Source organism: Asterias amurensis, chromosome 19, assembly GCF_032118995.1.
Source record: "Asterias amurensis chromosome 19, ASM3211899v1".
Taxonomy (NCBI): Eukaryota; Metazoa; Echinodermata; class Asteroidea; order Forcipulatida; family Asteriidae; genus Asterias; species Asterias amurensis.
This window is the reverse complement of record NC_092666.1, coordinates 10362081-10380103: the sequence shown is the minus strand read 5'-3', so window position 1 is coordinate 10380103 and position 18023 is coordinate 10362081. Positions and strand designations below refer to the sequence as shown.

Sequence of the window (18023 nt, the reverse complement as noted above, 5' to 3'; positions counted from 1 at the left end):
ACAACCAGAGAGAAAGAAACCATCGAGTGAACCTAGTTCCCGAGTAAGGATGCTGTGGACATTATGTCAAACTTGCCATTGTGAGATCAGTTTGTTTGTACTTAAATGATTTGGGTACATTTCAAAATGTCCATAGATTTACATTAAACTTGCAGGGTTTGAAGATAATGATAGTGGAAAGCATCCCTTCAAACATTACTTATTGAGGTGCTGTAGTATTTGAGAAATGAGTGAAACAATGTAATGAAAATACATTTGTAAATGATTAAAATAGTTTTCGTCTCATGAGACGAAAATTATTTTCATAACATTGCCTTTACTCATTTTCCAAAATTTACAGCACCTCAGCACGTAATATTTTCTACTATCATTACCTTCAAACTGTGTAAGTGTAGTGTAAATCTGAGGTAATGTGTTTTTTTGTCCTACAAAAGTTACATAGACCCTTTAACGACTTACTTGTATAGTTTTTAACTGTCCACCCTTTGATATCAGTGAGGCTTCAGAAATGTATTGAGCATGACAATGACGTTTGAAGACAGTACTATTTATTTCGATCTCACCTTCTGGTGTTTTTGTTATTCTTCAAAATCTTGCCGCACTTTTTTTGTATCATTAAAGACACTGGACACTATTGGTAACTGTCAAAGACCAGTCTGTTCACTTGGTGTATCTCAACATTATGCATAAAATAACAAACCTGTGAAAATTTGAGCTCGATAGGTTGTCGGAGTTGCGAGATAACTATGAAAGAAAAAAAAGAAGAAAAAAAACTTATCACACGAAGTTGTGTGCTTTCAGATGCTTGATTTCGAGACCTCACATTCTAAACTTGAGGTCTCGAAATCAAATTCGTTGAAAATTACTTCTTTCTCGAAAACTACGTCACTTCAGAGGGAACCGTTTCTCATACTGTTTTTATACTATCAACATCTCCCCATTACTTGTTACCAAGTAAGCTTTTATGCTAATAATTATTTTTTAGTAACTACCAATAGTGTCCACTGCCTTTAATTGTCCACCATATTACATAAGTGAGGCTTCATAATTGAACATCACAAAAGTGTTTGAAGATAGTGCTGTTTATTTCGATCTCATCTCCTGCCTGCTTTTTTTTCTTCAAGATTTTGCCGCACTTTTTTTATCATCGAGAAATCTTGAAGAGTGATGATTTAAAGGACACCCTGGTTCAAAACGTATGAGATAAAGTACCCCCAACCTCCCGTCTCGGGTCACTACTCCCCCCTCAAAAATCACTTCTCGCTCCCTTTGCTATCGATCAAAAACTCCCTGGAAATATTCATGTAATTATTTCTGAACATCATTTGCCGGTGTCAGATGCAATTGTGTCCGCCATGCAATACTGTCCGCTCCGGACACTTTTGCATATGCAATCGTGTCCGGGGCTATGCAAAAAACCGTCCGACGGACAGTACATGTACATGATTGTACATGTATGTGCGCACGTAAGCGAGCGTGCATGCACTGAACCTACCTACTATAATTATGCAGCATGAATATTCACGTATTTTTATAATTGCAGCGAATACCCAACGGCCGAACATTTTCCATGTCATTCATGACATGCACTTAGCTTGTAAAAAAAATGGCGAACGTGTTCCGTCAACCAAGGACGTTTAAATTACTGTAAGGACTGTTTTGCACGGGGGCGGACACAACTGCATATGCAAATGTGTCCGGGCGAACACAACTGCATTATGCAGCAGCGTCCGGGCGGACACGATTGCATATGCAAAAGCGTCCGGCGGACATTATTGCATATGCAATAATGTCCTCCGGATAGTATTGCATAGAGGACATAATTGCATGCGACACGGCTCTCAAAACGGATACACACTGTGCCTCATACAAATCTAGGTGCACTATTTCATGAACTCTTGTGATACCACACCTTTAAAACGTAGACATTATTCTACCGTTACTAATATAAATTCAATAGCGTTATCAGTCATACGAAGAACCAGAATTTCTTATTTGGTTATAAAAGAAATGCGGTATCAACTCATCCGACCCCCGGTACCAGACTGATCCTTCTACCCGATGGGTTCTATTTAAATTCGCTAAATTAAATGTGTGCTGCTGCGCAGATAACACGATTACACGTAAACCAATTAGGGGCTCAGCCGGGTGAATGTTATCACATTTTTATAAGGGTATTTTGTATGAGTTTATTTGCGTGTTGGGAAAACTGCCGCTCGGTGGTAATTGAGCATCGCTGGGGCTTGGACGTTCACCTCGCGTTAGCAATTACGAGTGGCGAGGGGAAAATGTTGGGTTTGAAACTATGCATGGTGTGACTATAGTTACTATGTGAGGTTTGCGGTAAACTCATTTTATAAGTGTTGTTTCTGAAAAGAACCGGTGGGTGGTTGACAACCCATAACAAAATTATAAAAATACAAAAAATGCAAACCTTAGAATGAGGTTTATTAGCACCCATTGCCATCAACGATTTCTCTTTCAGCAGGTTATACATAACTCATTTATATTTCAGTTAATATTATTTAATTTAAAGCACAATTAGTGTACATTGGACGAAATGTAAAGCTTTTAGATGTTGGGGGAAAACACCGAATTGGAAAATTCAACAAAAGGACCTGAAAACTCAAAACATTTAAAGGAACACGTTGCCTTGGATCGGTCGAGTTGGTCTTTGAAAAGCGTTTGTGACAGTTTGTCATAAAATGCATATGGGTAAAAAGATGTTGTAAAAGTAGAATACAATGATCCACACAAACATGCTTCGAAATTGTACGGTTTTCCTTTTACCTCGTCGACAAACACTGTCGGCCATTTATTGGAGTCAAATTTTTGACTCCCATAAATGGCCGACAGTGTTATTTCGCAACGTTAAAGGAAAACCGTGCAATTTTGAGGCAAATTTGTGTGGATCATTGTATTCTACTTTCAAAACATCTTTCTAACCATGTGCATTTCATGACAAACGGTTTCAAACGCTTTTCATAGACCAACTCGTCTGATCCAAGGCAACGTGTTCCTTTAAAGAGTTACAGATAGGTGAGATTCGAACCATATAGCCGAAAGGCAGGTGAATTGATGAGTAACTTCATGTCCGTTTTTTAATTTTGGATTCGCCTATTCTTCTGCCTGTTTTAAGTCCTAGTTCCCGATTCATAAATAAATACTCATAATAATTTAATGAAAAAGAAGGTCTAGAATTCAGAATTTTTACTGAAAGTGTTCAATAACTATTGGTTACGACTCCGACCTACTATCCCCGTGCGGACGAAACGACAACACATGATCATCTCTCCGCGCTCCTTTGTGCGTCAACTGCTGAAATATTTATAGACGGAATCACTGTAAAGTTACAGGCCGTGACCGTTGTGCAAAGTTTATATTACGACGCGTCTAGTGTATACGCCCGGTCGAGTTGACACAGTCGTTTATCTTGCAGTTCACACCAGGCGTGTTTTACATCAACTATCTCACCTATTGCAAGCAGCGCCAAAACTAGAGCAACATTGGGGGTACAATGGGGCGCACAAAGGGGTACACCTTATTTTCCTGAGTGACTCTTCTGGCCAAGTTCCCGTTTACCTTCTTTAATTTTGTTATAAATACACTCTGGCGTAAGTCTTAAAAGAAAAATACATAGTCACACGGACGAATGGGCAAGACATTTTAAGAACCTTCCATTAAAACTCGTGAAAACTCTAATACCGTAAGCCAATTTGAAATTGGCGGGGAATCGTGTGGGCACTGACGATACGCCGCAGCTTTAACAGCCCACTAAAGGATTTGTTATCAGCGAAAATTATATGTACATGAATCAATTCAACTTGGATGGTTGCTGAAGATAAAGTTAAAATCACCGAGAAAAAAACATTTAATACTGTTTATGTTGTTTTATTGGCTGTAGCAATCGGATTAAGATACACTAATAGAAATTCCTTACAACTTTTCACAGTTTGGTTCTTTTCTGTAGTAGTGTCTGTTTCTTCAGAACTTGAGGATTATGACAAAATTACTGTCCCAATAACCGTTGATATAATCCCTTTAACTCCACGGATACAGAAACTTGTATCTTTATTCATTCATAATCGGTGCAGAGATTGTGGGGCTTTACACTACACCCTTTTGTTAAGGGGGGGGGTGACATGATGACGTCAGTTGTTCAATAAAGCCAGATGTGGAATCAAATCCGACTGGATCAATTGAGAAAATCTTACGCGGTTTTTGCACTGTGAAAGGCTTTCATTATATGAGGTTAAAATCCATTGATTTATTTAATTCCATTCAATTTTTGCATCGCTCAAGCTTTCATCGGATATACATCCATTGTTCGCTCGTCAATGGGAAAAAGAATGCTTTCACAATTTAATGAGAATATCGACTTGAAGAAAGACTAGTCCTTGACCCTTCGTGTAGAATGGGATCAAGAAAATATTAATCAAAATTTAATCAAAAAATTACTCTGACGCCGCTGTTCATGCGATTTTTTTTGTGTTTCTGACGAAGCCTTGGATTTTGAAATGATTATGAAATCTTGTGCACGCACGTTTTTAATTTTAGATGGCTTTATTCATCTGTGTTTGTTACAGATTGTACTTGTTTATCGCATATAAAAGTAGAGCCGTTAGATTCAGCAAAGGTTCTACAAAAAAAACAAGAAAAATTACGTTTGTTCATTTTTTGTATTTACTGTTCCCTCTACAATAGTTGTTTAGCTTCAGGAAAACTACATATTTGTTCAATAATCAAATCAGTGATGTGATAAGTAATTCGAAGGTCATGTTTTAAAAATGAAATAAATAGGTTTTGTTTCAAAATGTTTTTATTGTACAAATAGTTTGAATATTCCAAAGTTAATCCAGTCAACGATCCCCCTTTAATGAAAATCAAAAACAAGCATGCTTCCAATAAAATGTACTTATTACAAGGTTAAATTTTGGTGCGTGATCGGGTACGGTGGGTGTCTGATGGGGGAAGGTGGTGCCTTGCTCTTTCTTCCATCGGCACACGACTAATGTATGTTATGTTTCGTTTTGTTTACTGAACATGAACAAGTAAACTAAACAATTTTGTTTCTCTTACACTCCCTTACACCTTGGTAATATTGTCAAAGACCAGTCTTCTCACTTGGTGTATCTCAACAAATGCACAAAATAACAAACCTGTGGAAATTTGAACTCAATTGGTTATCGAAGTTGAGAGATAATAATGGAAGAAAAACACCCTTGTCACACAAAGTTTTGTGCTTTCAGATGCTTGATTTCGGGACCTCAACATCTAACTCTGAGGTATCGAAATCAAACTCTACTGTTTTAGTGAAAAATTACTTCTTTCTCGAAAACTACGTTACTTCAGAGCGAGTCGTTTATCACAATGTTGTATCAACAGCTCTCCATTGCTCGTTACCAAGTATTAAAGGTTTTATGCAAACAATTATTTTAAGTAATTACCCTGAGTGTCCAGTGCCTTGAAGTGCTACTTGTTATGTTCTATTTACGTTAATCCCAAGGTCTCGCGAATCAAGTTATCAATATTTCATAATTGATATACTGCGAGCGATATTGCCCAGCGAAGCTTTTGCACGCTATATTTCCACTCGTTCACCATTCCGTAAAATTTAATATTGCATATTTGGATTAAAAACATGAAATGATTGGAAGGAACGTACATTGCCCGGGACTGTTGTTAAGTGCATATCAAAATAGTGCCGTAATAATTTAATTAGCCAAGCGTCGTCGGTTGCAAAAAAAATATAAAAATTTCTCCCATGAGTCACTGAGCACTGCACCGTTTAATTACTTGTGTGAAAATGTGTTTGGCAAAACTTCGAAGTACTGTCCCCAATTCCATGGAGCTGCTGATATATAAGCAGAATCTATTGCTTAGCAAATTTCTGCTATTTAGCAGAAATGAGCAGGATACCAGTCAAAATTGTTCATATGACATTGTATTTGGATGTTCTGGTAAGCAAATGTTGTAAACGTGCTTCGCTGTCTTTTTGTTCTAAAGCAGCTCTGTGAAATCGGGGTTGAGTGGGGTTAAAGTTGAGTTGAGTTAGGTTATAGTGGGTGAGGTGGGGTAGGTGTGGATTGGCTTTCGTACCCTATAGTCATACAAGAGTATTTGCCAAATATTGGACTGTTTGCTGTGATTGTAGACCTCGACCTAAACTTAATCTTATTGATATTTTGTTTTCTGTGACTATGCAGGGAGACGATACAGGAGGCCCCTCCCCTCAATCTAAATACGTGACGTCACTCTACTTCACCCTGACCATCTTAACCACAGTGGGCTTCGGTAACGTGGCGCCGAATACAGACGCAGAGAAGCTATTCGCTATATGCATGATGCTGGCTGGATGTAAGTTTTGCATAACTCATGATTTTGATGTACAGTGGTGATTGGCTGAAAGTTTCTGATTTGCACATTGATCTGCATATTATGAAAACGCTGATTGTATTTTGGGGTATGCAGTGATTGGTTCGTTCTACAGCTCAGGGCTCAACTTCATAGAGCACATACAAGAATTGCTCAACAGTAACAAGAAAACAAGCTAAAATTACATTCTACCATGTTGTGACTGGTGCCCCACTCAATTTTTGTTGGGCAAAAGAAGGTTTGAAGCCTTATCTGCAACAGCTTTATGAAATTGGCGAGTCACACACTTTTGGTCACCGTAAGAGAATAGTTCTTCTTTAAAGGCAGTGGACACTATTGGTAGTTACTCGAAATAATTATTGTCATAATGATTACAAGTATTGGGGAGAGGTTGAAAGTATAAATTATTGTGAGAAACAGCTCCCTTTGAAATAACGTAGTATTTGAGAAAGAAGTAATTTTCCACGAATTTGATTTCGAGACCTCAGATTTAGAATTTAAGGTCTCGAAATCAAGCATCTAAAAGCACACAACTTCGTGTGACCATGGTGCGACAATGGTATTTTTTTCTTTTCTTTAATTAATATCTCGCAACTTCGACGACCGATTGAGCTCAAATTTTCACAGGTTTGCTATTTTATGCATATGTTGAGGTACACTAACTGTGAAGACTATAGTATTTGACAATTACCAGTAGTGTTCACTGTTTTTAACAAGCAAAGCCTTGAAAAATAGGCACCGTTTACGATTGACTGTTAATCAAGTTCCTCTATTAGTAAAAGCATTCTACGTAACTATGTTTTCCCTCAACATGTTCCTCAAATTGCTCGTTGTATCTTGTCGTGTCCTATTCATACGAAAGTACAATAACATTTAACGTTTAATGCCTTCGCTGAAGTAATTAGCTTCGGGGGGGGGGGGGCGGTTGTAGTGCGATGTACTGTTTGACACAATGGTTTTTGTTATAAAGATATTGTGTAGTCAATATTTAATTCAATGATCTTTGTTAGTTTTTACACTAATTGAATCCATGGGCGAAATGGTTGTCAATATCCTTTTGGTCGATTGTTATACTGAATGTGGTAATACCACATTCAGAGATGGCACTCGCGAGTATTGCTGATAAAATGTTTTGCAGTGATTAGTTTTATGTCCATGCTTAGTTAATGCCGGTGATGTAAAATATGTTTTTATTGACTTGTTTTTGGCGAATTTTTTATTTTTTATTTTAGAGTCTATGATGCTTTGCAGCATTTGCCTTTGTAATCAAGACCTCACTTTATGTTTTTTGTTGTTAAATTGGTATTACCCCGTAACTATCAGTGATCCAGTCCATTTGCAGTACAAATTGTTTTTCCCTTTTTTTTCGGACATTAATTTTCTTTGTTGGCAGGGGCCGTCCAGGGTAAGGCAAAAGTAAAAAAAAAAAAAAAAAAAAAAAAAAAAAACATAGCGTTGTGCCCTCCAACAAATGGCACACATGTTTATGTATATACGTGGATTCAGAGGAACTAAAATCATTAATACTAAAATTAGAGATGATAAACTAATACAGAACACTACGTTAAATAATAGCAAACAGCACTATATGACACAAGCAATAGGTCAAAATAATGAAAATTTAGGTGATCCTTAGTATACGAATTGATACTTGGTTGGAAGATCCTTCAATGTTATCCGCAAGTTTGTCTTCATTTTATAAAATAAAAAATAAAAATTAAAAATTAAGGTCTGACGTCTGAACATTAGCAGGGTCTTTTTCTAAAGGTTAAATGATCATTGGGACTATCTAGCCTTCGGTTTAAAGACTCTGCAAGGGTCGAAACGTCAGGCCATTCACGATCGTTTGTATTTATACTCTTGTTTGGTTGGCATTTTAGAACTGCTAATTATATTTTGTCTCCTTCATTTTTGTTCAACCATTGCAGTACCCGCTCCTATATAAACATAGGATTCAAACTGCTTCTTGCTACTGGGCAAGCTCAGTGGTCTACAGTTGGTATGACACTGATCTAGAATTGCAAAGTTCGTGGGTTCGAATCCCACTCGAGTAATATGCCTATTGATTTACTCTTCACAAATCAAGGGAAAGTACAGTGCTAACACACATTGGTGTATATGGACAAATCCAAAATGAATTAGTATCCCGATGCAAATTTAACATCTATTAAGTTCTCATGTTATTTAGCCTTCGATATTAAGACTCTGCTAAGGTCAACATGTCTAGCTACTATAACAACATTTTAGGTTGGTAACCATTTTGAAAGAGTTACTTATAATTTGTCCGTCTTTCTTTTTACCTACAGCTCTCATGTTTGCCTGTATCTTCGGTAACATGACTGCCATCATTGAGCGTCTATACGAAGGCATGGCTAGATATCACCAGCAGCTAACACTAGTTAAGGAATTCGTCAAGTTTCATAACGTGCCGCACCCCCTTAGACGTCGATTACAGGAGTATTTCAAACACGCCTGGGTTTATTCAAATGGGAACGATCTACAGGAGGTGGATGAGGTAAGATTATGTCTGGAGTCTTGACCTTTATCATAAACGAACATGATGAGTGATTTAAGAACTCACTCTTCGGTAGTGCATGCAGTTAATAACGATCCTAAATAAGCTAAAATAGTAGTCCAAGCCAATTTTCTATACCTTCCGCCCGGGTAGTAGTTAAAAAGCAGGACAGTTCTTTGCAGAAGTGAGAAGTCTCCCCAATAATCTGATAAATCTTCTCCGCGGTAGTAGAATAAAGCAAGACGGTTCTCTAAGAACAAACTCTACCCGTAGATTCACAATTGAATTTGATGTGTATTTTGTGTTATTAAGACTCTTGTTTGTATTTAGCCTTCGAGAAAGACTCCGCTAGGGTCGAATTGCAGGCAATTTGCTGACACAAAATGTCAAAAAAGTGATGTTAATTTTATATCATATCATTGCTGATAGTGTATGCCGATACCCAAAGCTTCCGAGACACATTCACAGTGATGTCCCATACATACACTTTCAAAAGCACGATCTGTCAAGCAAACTAAGGCTATGATATTGACGCCAGTTTTGTTTGTATAAAAACACGGCAGCGAACTTGAGCCGGACGTGTCCCAGGGAATACGTCCCTCGGATAGTCTGTCCCCCATATGGGAAATTAACTTGGGTTGAAGGAGGATGATTCAAAAGAGGGCGCTATCACTCCAGTTTGTGCAGTTCGCCAAAATGGTGGGACTTTCTTCTGACCTACTGGATTCCACACCGTTGTGTTTTGCAAAGGCCTGGGGCCAATTTCATAGAGCTGCTTAAGCACAAAATTATGCTTAAGCATAAAAAAATCATGCTTAGTAAAATCAGATTACTGGCCAGGACTCCACTCAATTGTTATGCTAAGTAAGCAACAGCTAACTACCAGTCACAAGCAATGTATATGTCATGAAATTTTGTCCAGTAACATGTGTTAAATAAGCAAGTTATTTTCGTGCTTAAGCAAATTTTTTGCTTAAGCAGCTCTATGAAATTGGCCCCTGATAATATCGTAAAGTGGTGACGCACTTAAAGGCACTGGACACTATGGATTACTCAACATAACTTCTAGCAACTACAAAATTACTTGGTAACAAGCAATGGAAAGCTGTTGATAGTATAAAACGTTGTGAGAAACGGTTCCCTCTGAAGTAACGTATAGCTTATTGAGAAACAATTTAATTTCTCACTAAAATATTTGAATTGAATTCGATACCTCGTGTCGAAATTAAGAATCTGAAAGCACACAACCTATGCGACGAGGGTGTTTTTTTCTTTCATTATTATCTCGCAACTTCGATGACCAATTGAATTCAAATTTTCACAGGTTTGTTCTTTTATGCATATGTTGCGATACACCAAGTGAGAAGACTGGTCTTTGACAATTACCAAAGGTGTCCTATGTTTTTCACTGCTGAGGTGCAGTTTGTATTTTCATTATGCCAAAGTCCGTGACAAATCTAGGCTTCATACCATAAGGATGTTAGCAATAAAGCGCTAGATTCAGCACCCAACCCAGGCCCATTAACACCCCTTTAATTTGTCCAAATGGAACTAACACCCCTGAATCACCATTTAGCCAAGACACCTTGGATTTCGCTATGGCTGTGTTGTTTTGGCGGGTGATGTCCGGTTAACCACCCTAGCGTGGGTTCGCGGGAATCGATGCAGGCTCGGTGGCTTGGTGTATATCTTCAAAATGTTAAGCCAACACTTCGGGCACCGTGGAGCACATGATATGAATTTAAAAATGTCAGAGGGTTTAGCCATTCTGTTATGTGATATTTATGAAAACTTACTGTCTGCGTGTGTGTGTGGAGTTAGTTTCTGGACTTTATTTCTGTTTGAGAAATGTGGATATTAGTTTCTCCGATCAAACTATCATGTTTTTACGCCTTGAAATAATGTGAAGAGGTTTCGAAACTTACTGTCCACACATTTAAGGAAGTCATACACACGTTAAAGTGATGGTATACGTTTGGAAATCACTCTTTAAAAAAGTGGCAATAACAACATTTTGGGTAGAAGCTCATAAGGCATTTTTGCGAAACATTTTACTTTAAAGTAATGTGGTAATGTGAAAATATGATAGCCGTTGTGTTGCCCAAAATTAGAATCTGAGAAGCGTTACCGGGCAACGCTTTTCAGATTGTCTGTTCTTAAGGATTGTTCTTCTTGCGTGGTGGATCTGAGAAGCTTTGGATAATAAAAATGCATCTTGAGAAACATTTCACTTCGAAGTAGTGATGTTATGAAAATAACGGTTATGTTAGTTTTGTTATTGTGTATCAACTACATTACTTATAAAAGATTGCAACAATCGAGCGGTTCCAAAAAGTAAAGGCATATAATTAGCCTTTAAAGCTTTGGACACTTTCGGTAAACAGTATTGTCCAAAGACCCACACTTCGTGTATCACAACTTATATATAAAATAACAAACCTGTGAAAATTTAGGCTCAATCGGTCATCGGAGTCGGAAAAAAATAACGGGAAAACCCACCCTTGTTTCCGCACGTTTCGCCGTGTCATGACATGTGTTTACTATAAATCCGTTATTCTCGATGTCGAGAATTGAGAATTGTTTTAATGTTTTCTCAACAAGTAAAGCATTTCATGGAATAATATTGAAATATTTTACCATTACCCTCTGTAAGCCCTGTAAGTTATTTGTAAATCTGTGAACTTTTTTTTTTTTTTTTTTCTGTTCCGAAAGTGTATAATGGCTTTAAAACAACATTACGCAATGGTATCTCTCTCACATTTGTTTAATGCGGTGTTCATCCGTTTAATTCAAGAAGTTACGAATCAACATGAGCGAAAAAAAAAGATCAAATATTTGCACGCAAAGTAAAAAAAACGAGAAAAAAAACAGGCACTTCTTTCTAAGAAGTTACACGCAAAGTACAAAAGGGAAAACAAGATGTTCAAATTAATTAATTTTTAGAGACGTAGAGATATTCTGTTTCGGATGTGAATATCATATACGTCCCGTAGGGTGAAATAAAAGGCAATGCGGCTCTGCCATTTCGCTCAGGACTCTAATTGGAAATCTCAATTCTGCACAAAAGTCATATTGTATAACTGCAAAGTTTGAAGAAAATTAATTAAGTTTCCCTCATCGGGATCTAACACTTGGGATTTTAACACTTATAGTGCTGCGCAGCCTAAACAAATATGTTTTCTTAGTTGTTGAACCGACTGTGTGATTTTCATGGCGTATACTGATTTGTGATACCGTTACAAAGGCTGCGAACAATCATTAATAAAACCAAACTGAACTGTATAAGAACCATAAGCACTTATAAAGCGCAAAGTAACTGACAGAAACAAAAAATCATTCAATAGTTCTCGTTTGCAATAGTTGTTGAATAGTTAAAGATAAACTGTTCAAATGCTCGTTTGTACTCATAGTATGAAAAACTAACATTGCAATTCGCATAGTCTGATATTTTCGAGGAAAATGCAATAATTCCTGGGCCCAATTTCATAGACCTGCTTTAGCAAATATTGTTGCTTAAGCAAAAAATTAATTGCTTAGTAAAATCAGATTACCGGCCAAGACTCTACTCAATTGTTATGCTAAGTAAACACCAGCTTAATACTAGTCATAAGCAATGTATATGGCAGGAAATTTTGGCCAGCAACATGTGTAAAATAAGCGAGCTTAAGCAGCTCTATGAAAGTGGCCCTTGTTGTAATCTTGTTACCACAACAATGCCCTGTGTCTTACGGACAATAACACGTTTCGACCCTAAGCATAAATTGCAGTCGGAAAGTGAGTCCACTTTGTTTAGTTTCTATACACCATCACTTCGAGTTAAAGGCACTGGACACTATTGGTAATTGTCAAAAAGTGTTCTCACTTGGTGTATCCCATCATAAGCATACAATAACAAGCCTATGAAAATTTGCACTCAATTGGTCATCGAAGTTGCGAAAAAATTATGAAAGAAAGAACACATGTTGTTGTACGAATTGTGTGCTTTCAGATAGGAATAAAAGAATTCTACCTAAAAGTATTTTTATTATTTTAGTGAGAAATTACCTCTTTCTCAAAAACTACGTTACTTCAGAGGTAGTCGTTTCTCACACAGTTGTATACTATCAACAGCTCTCCAATGCTCGTTACCAAGTCAGTTTTTAAGTTGATATTCGTTTTGAGTAATTACCAAACGTGTACCTCCCCTTTAATTCATATTCAAGTTGTGTATTATTATTATTTTTTGTAAAGGTTATGAAGGACTTTCCGGACTTCCTCCAAGCGGATATCTCGCTACATCTCAACCGTAACCTACTCAACGGCTCGCCAGCCTTCAAAGGCGTCAATCACGGATGCTTGAGGGCGCTGTCGGTCAAGTTCCAGAACACCCACACGGCCCCAGGGGACATTCTACTGCACAGAGGGGACAGTCTGAATCAAATGTACTTCATATCTAGGGGGTCACTCGAGATTCTGCGTGGGAACGACGTCTTAGCAATATTGGGTGAGAACATAACTTGGCCCACTGGCAGAATAGAAGACAAAATCAATAATGACAAATTTCATGTGAAAAATTGAAGTGCTCTCACAAAATGTCCTCTTTTATGAAAAGTGCATAGTGGAGGGTTTTTTTTCGATTAAAACGAAGAGATCCTGCCAAAATTATCCTCAAAGCATGTCAACAATGCAGTCTTTGAAGTGAACCAACTTACCTAAAAGATCTACTCACTCCATACACTTCCAGTAGACTAGAAACCTCAGTTCTGCTAACAAAGACACCTTGTAATCCGTAGTAATCCCTCACAAGGATAATGGTGAACGTAGTTTTCAATAATTGCTGCCCTAAGAATAAACTATAAATAATAGTAAGCTTGCGGGTACAGCCTTGTACTTATTCTCCACTGAAGCCAATAAGCCAGATCTTTTCAGAGGCAACACTTGACCCCTCATAAAAACCAATTTTACATGGTTGTACCCGCCATCTTACTAAAATTGTAGTTCATACGTACCCTTCACACCATGCAAAGCTTCAAACATCACTTGTTGCTCTTCATTTATGGAGCAATCTGCCTAATTGTACACATCAAACAAGTCATCACCATTTCACATTTCAAGAGTCATCTCAAAACATTTATTTTAACTTTATCCTATAAATAATTGTGTTCTGCTTTATCTAAGCTCTTTCCGTTTCATATGAAAGGGTTTCCTATCCAACAATGTTTGTTTCTTTCCGAAAAAGGCAAGGGAGATGTTGTTGGAGAGAACTTTTGCCAGCGACCTCTGGTTGGAAGGTCAAAGGGTACAGTCAGGGCATTGACCTACTGTGACCTATTGACCCTGTATCGAGAAGACCTTATGGATGTCATAACGATGTATCCAGATTTCCGACAACACTTTGCTGAGAAGGTTGAAGTTACAATAGACATGAGAGATGTGAGTATCTGAGGGAAATTTAAAGCAGGCCAATTTTTGAAGTAGCAAGAGCAAGGGAATCTCAAATGACTGGAATATTATGTTTCCAAGATCAGGGCCCAATTTCATGGAGCACATTTCATATGCGGTTGTGCTTAAAGGCAGTGAACACTATTGGTAATTACTCAAAATAATTATTCGCATAAAACCTTACTTGGTAACGAGTAATGGGGAGAGGGCGGTAGTATAACACATTTTGAGAAACGGCTCCTTCTGAATTGGAGTAGTTTTCGAGAAAGAAGTAATTTTCCACGTATTTTATTTCGAGACCTCAGATTTAGAATTAGAGGTCTCGAAATCAACCATCTAAACGCACACAACTTCGATGTGACAAGGGTGTTTTTCTTTCATACTATCTCGCAACTTCTATGACCGATTGAGCTCAAATTTGTCACAGGTTTGATATTTTATGCATATGTTGAGATGCACCAAGTGAGAAGACTGGTCTTTGACAATTACCAATAGTGTCCAGTGTCTTTCAAAGCAAAACATAATTGCTTACAGATCTTCTGCTTTAGTAAATGATAACGGTCACAATATTGTTACTTGTGATTATTGTAGTGTGGCTTGCAACCTTATTGGTAAAGCGTATTTTGTTATTACGCTTGGCTACTTTTTGTGTTACTCTATGAAATTTTACCCAGTTGCTTGAGGTGATGAGCTGGAATATTTATAGTTGGGAAATGAAAACCGGGTCAACTAAAATGTTATGTATTAATGTTGTTGAAATTGAGTGGTTATCTTGCTCAAACAAAAAAGTTTATTAATGCAAAAACCTCGCTACAATATGAGCCAAGAAGACAATTTGTTCTGTGGCTTGAGCCATCGTGAGGACATACATTTCAGAATGTTGCTCAAAAACCCCAAAGATCCCAAACAAAATGTCATTGTCATCTTTGTGTAGAACGAGCTGGATAAAATAGTTCCAGACATAGCCCCGAGGGTCAACCACTGGCCAGGGCCAAGACGGTCCTAAACCGGCGCTTTTCTGAATGTTGCTTAAACACCCAAAGATCCTAAGCACAATTTAATACATTAAAAATCATGTATCAAACTTGTCCTCTTTGTTTAGACGGAGTTGGATAAAATAGCTCCAGACATAGCCTCGGATGTCAACCACTTGGCAAGGTCCAAGACGGTCCTCAACCGGCGCTTCTCATTCTCAACACATGTCATTATTCCAATTCATTTATCAAAACTCCCCTCTTATTATTGCAGACTGAGTTGGATAAAATAATTCCAGACATAGCTCCAAAGGTCAACCACTGGCCGGGGGCCAAGACCGTCCTCAACCGGCGCTTCTCGGCCGTGGTCGCCGCTGCTCAAGCGGCCCGCAAGATGAAGTCCGAGCAGAGGAGTAGGGTCACGCTGACACCGTGTCCGAGCACAGAGACTGTGGCATCTAAGACGGGGTCTGAGAGCAGTAAACGGGGGTCGGATGGCAGCAAGATCAGAGATTCGCTCTTCTCATTCCAGAGTGGCAAATGGAAAAAGAAACCCGGCAAATTTGGTAAGTCATTCTTAGTGACACGTTCATTTGACACAAGGCCCGATTTTATAAAGTTGGTAAGCAGAAATTTAGTTACCAGCAAATATCTTTACCAAGCATTGTATGGGTGCGGGCATCAGTTGTGAACAATGTTTACCTTATTGAAATGTGGCTGGATAACCAGTCTATGATAAACACGATTTTTTCTGTTCTTAGCAAGTTTTTATGCTCACAGACTTGTTGAGTTGTTTTCCTGGTCACCAAGGCTTTTTACGTTTTTTGTTTTTTCATAGCTCTAGAAATCTCTAATCAATTTGTTATCGACGTTGCAAGAAAAACACCTAACAAAAGGCTTCTAACCTGAAGTATTTTATGAGGTGGGTGAGAAAATTACCTTTCTCAAAAACTATATTCAGAGGAATCCAACGTTTTATATTCTCAACAGCTAACCGTTGTTTGTGGCCAAGTAAGTTTTATGCTAACAATAGTTTGAGAGTCAAGTGTCGTTAAGGCTTTAAGAATGGTGTCCTTATTTCTCATGTTTAGATACAGTGGTTTCCGTGGAAACAAACGAGCAGGATGACGATGGAGACGGAGATGATCAAAATGTTCCTCTCATGCGAAGAAAATACCGACATTACACCGAACCATTACGCACTACCGGCAAGACATCAACAGACCAAAGAAACCTATATCGCTCATGCCCCCTCAGAGACACAAGAAACGACGAGGCCACGCCCCCATCGTCAGAACTAGGCAACCGGGAGGCCCCAGAGGGCGCTGTTACTTCCTCGTTGAATCGGCTGAACGCCAAGGCTTCTTCCATTGACCTTGACAACAATAACTTAGGGTGTTTCGTCGACAACAATGCCATCCACTTTCGGATTGACGGGTTGTATAAGCAGCTCGGGGAGATCGAGAGGAAATTTGACGAGCAGAAAGCAGCTATCATTGAGTGTCTCCTAGGGAAGGCTCACCCATCTATCAGTGGGGATCGAGAGACCAGACGTGGCATGCAATCTGCTTCCAACCCTGTGTTGAATATGGCTTCTCGCCCAGGAGTGGGCAGACATATAGATGTTGTACTAGCTCCACCCGGTGTGGGCACAAGCAGTGATCCTAGTATTAGTCTAGCTGGGAAAGAGCAAAAGAGGGATAAAATGCAAGCGGGTAAACCGACGAACCACACAGACCATCCTCTGATTGAGCTGGACGTTATCAACGAACCGATGGCAAACTCTTTAAGTGGTGCCTCTACGGAAGAGGATTCCAGAACTGAGCATTCCAAGAATGTAGTCGTCACTTCCTCATCGCATCCTCCCCAGGATCCCAAGCAGCAAGAGGGGTCTACAGAGAAACTGCCCCAGCTCCGGTCTAAGAAAGCAGGAAGGGATAAGTTCTACCAGCGTGGACCGGGGAGATCTCGTGGGAACGGGAGACCCTTTGCCATGCCAGGACGAGTGTCCATGGGTAACCGATCGCCCAATACTAGAGCGCCTGTCCTTTCCTTTCCGCCTGTAAAAGGATCCGATGAGAGCGGTGAGGTTATTTGGCTAGAGAGGCGCGGGGAAGAAACAGGGGGCACCAGGGTGTCCTCGACGTCATCGTGTTAAGGTTTAGGATCAGTTGATGAATATTCATTTGAATATTTGCATAATTAGCATAGGTTTGCACAATGATGTATTGTTTTCACACAATCTTGCAATTATACGAATGGTTGGTTTGATCTACCATACTGTACCACATTTGCATACTGATTTACATATTCATATTATGTCACACACAGTTGTATGTGTGTTTTGATTTTGAATAGTTCTATAAAACAAAATGCACAATGTGATTTTTTTCATCTGATTTATTTGATTCAACAATAAATTACTGTTATTTTTTTTTTTTTTTTTTTTTTTTTTTTTTACTTCCAACTGTGCGTTGAAGAAAATATGAACTGGATTTATGGTGAATGGCATCAGTTGACTGAGTGACAGACTATTTCTTGGACAATAATCAAATAATAAATTCAACGAATTTGAGTTGAAGAGGGCACGTCATTCAGTGGATTAGTTTGGTGACATTGATGGCTCTGCAGACAAACTAACGGTTACCAAATTTCTTATTTTCAAAGCAGTTTGCTTTTAAAGGACTGAAAAGTTAAAGGACTGAAAAGTTGAACATCTGTTCAAGGCTCACTATAAA

At 38.5% G+C, this 18023-nt stretch overlaps 1 protein-coding gene across 2 annotated transcripts in view; it reads left to right on the top strand.

The window, feature by feature from the left end:
- The window catches only part of LOC139951300 (potassium voltage-gated channel unc-103-like), a 185615-nt gene extending 168129 nt beyond the window's left edge, over positions 1-17486 (top strand). For both annotated transcript variants that reach the window (XM_071950125.1, XM_071950124.1), the window contains exons 5-10: positions 6207-6357; positions 8682-8890; positions 13121-13373; positions 14109-14302; positions 15560-15851; positions 16377-17486. In XM_071950125.1, coding sequence (XP_071806226.1) covers positions 6207-6357; positions 8682-8890; positions 13121-13373; positions 14109-14302; positions 15560-15851; positions 16377-17443 — 2166 coding nt within the window. In that variant the 3' untranslated portion in view covers positions 17444-17486. The remainder of the gene's footprint in view (positions 1-6206; positions 6358-8681; positions 8891-13120; positions 13374-14108; positions 14303-15559; positions 15852-16376) is intronic.
- The last annotated feature ends 537 nt before the right edge of the window (positions 17487-18023 follow it).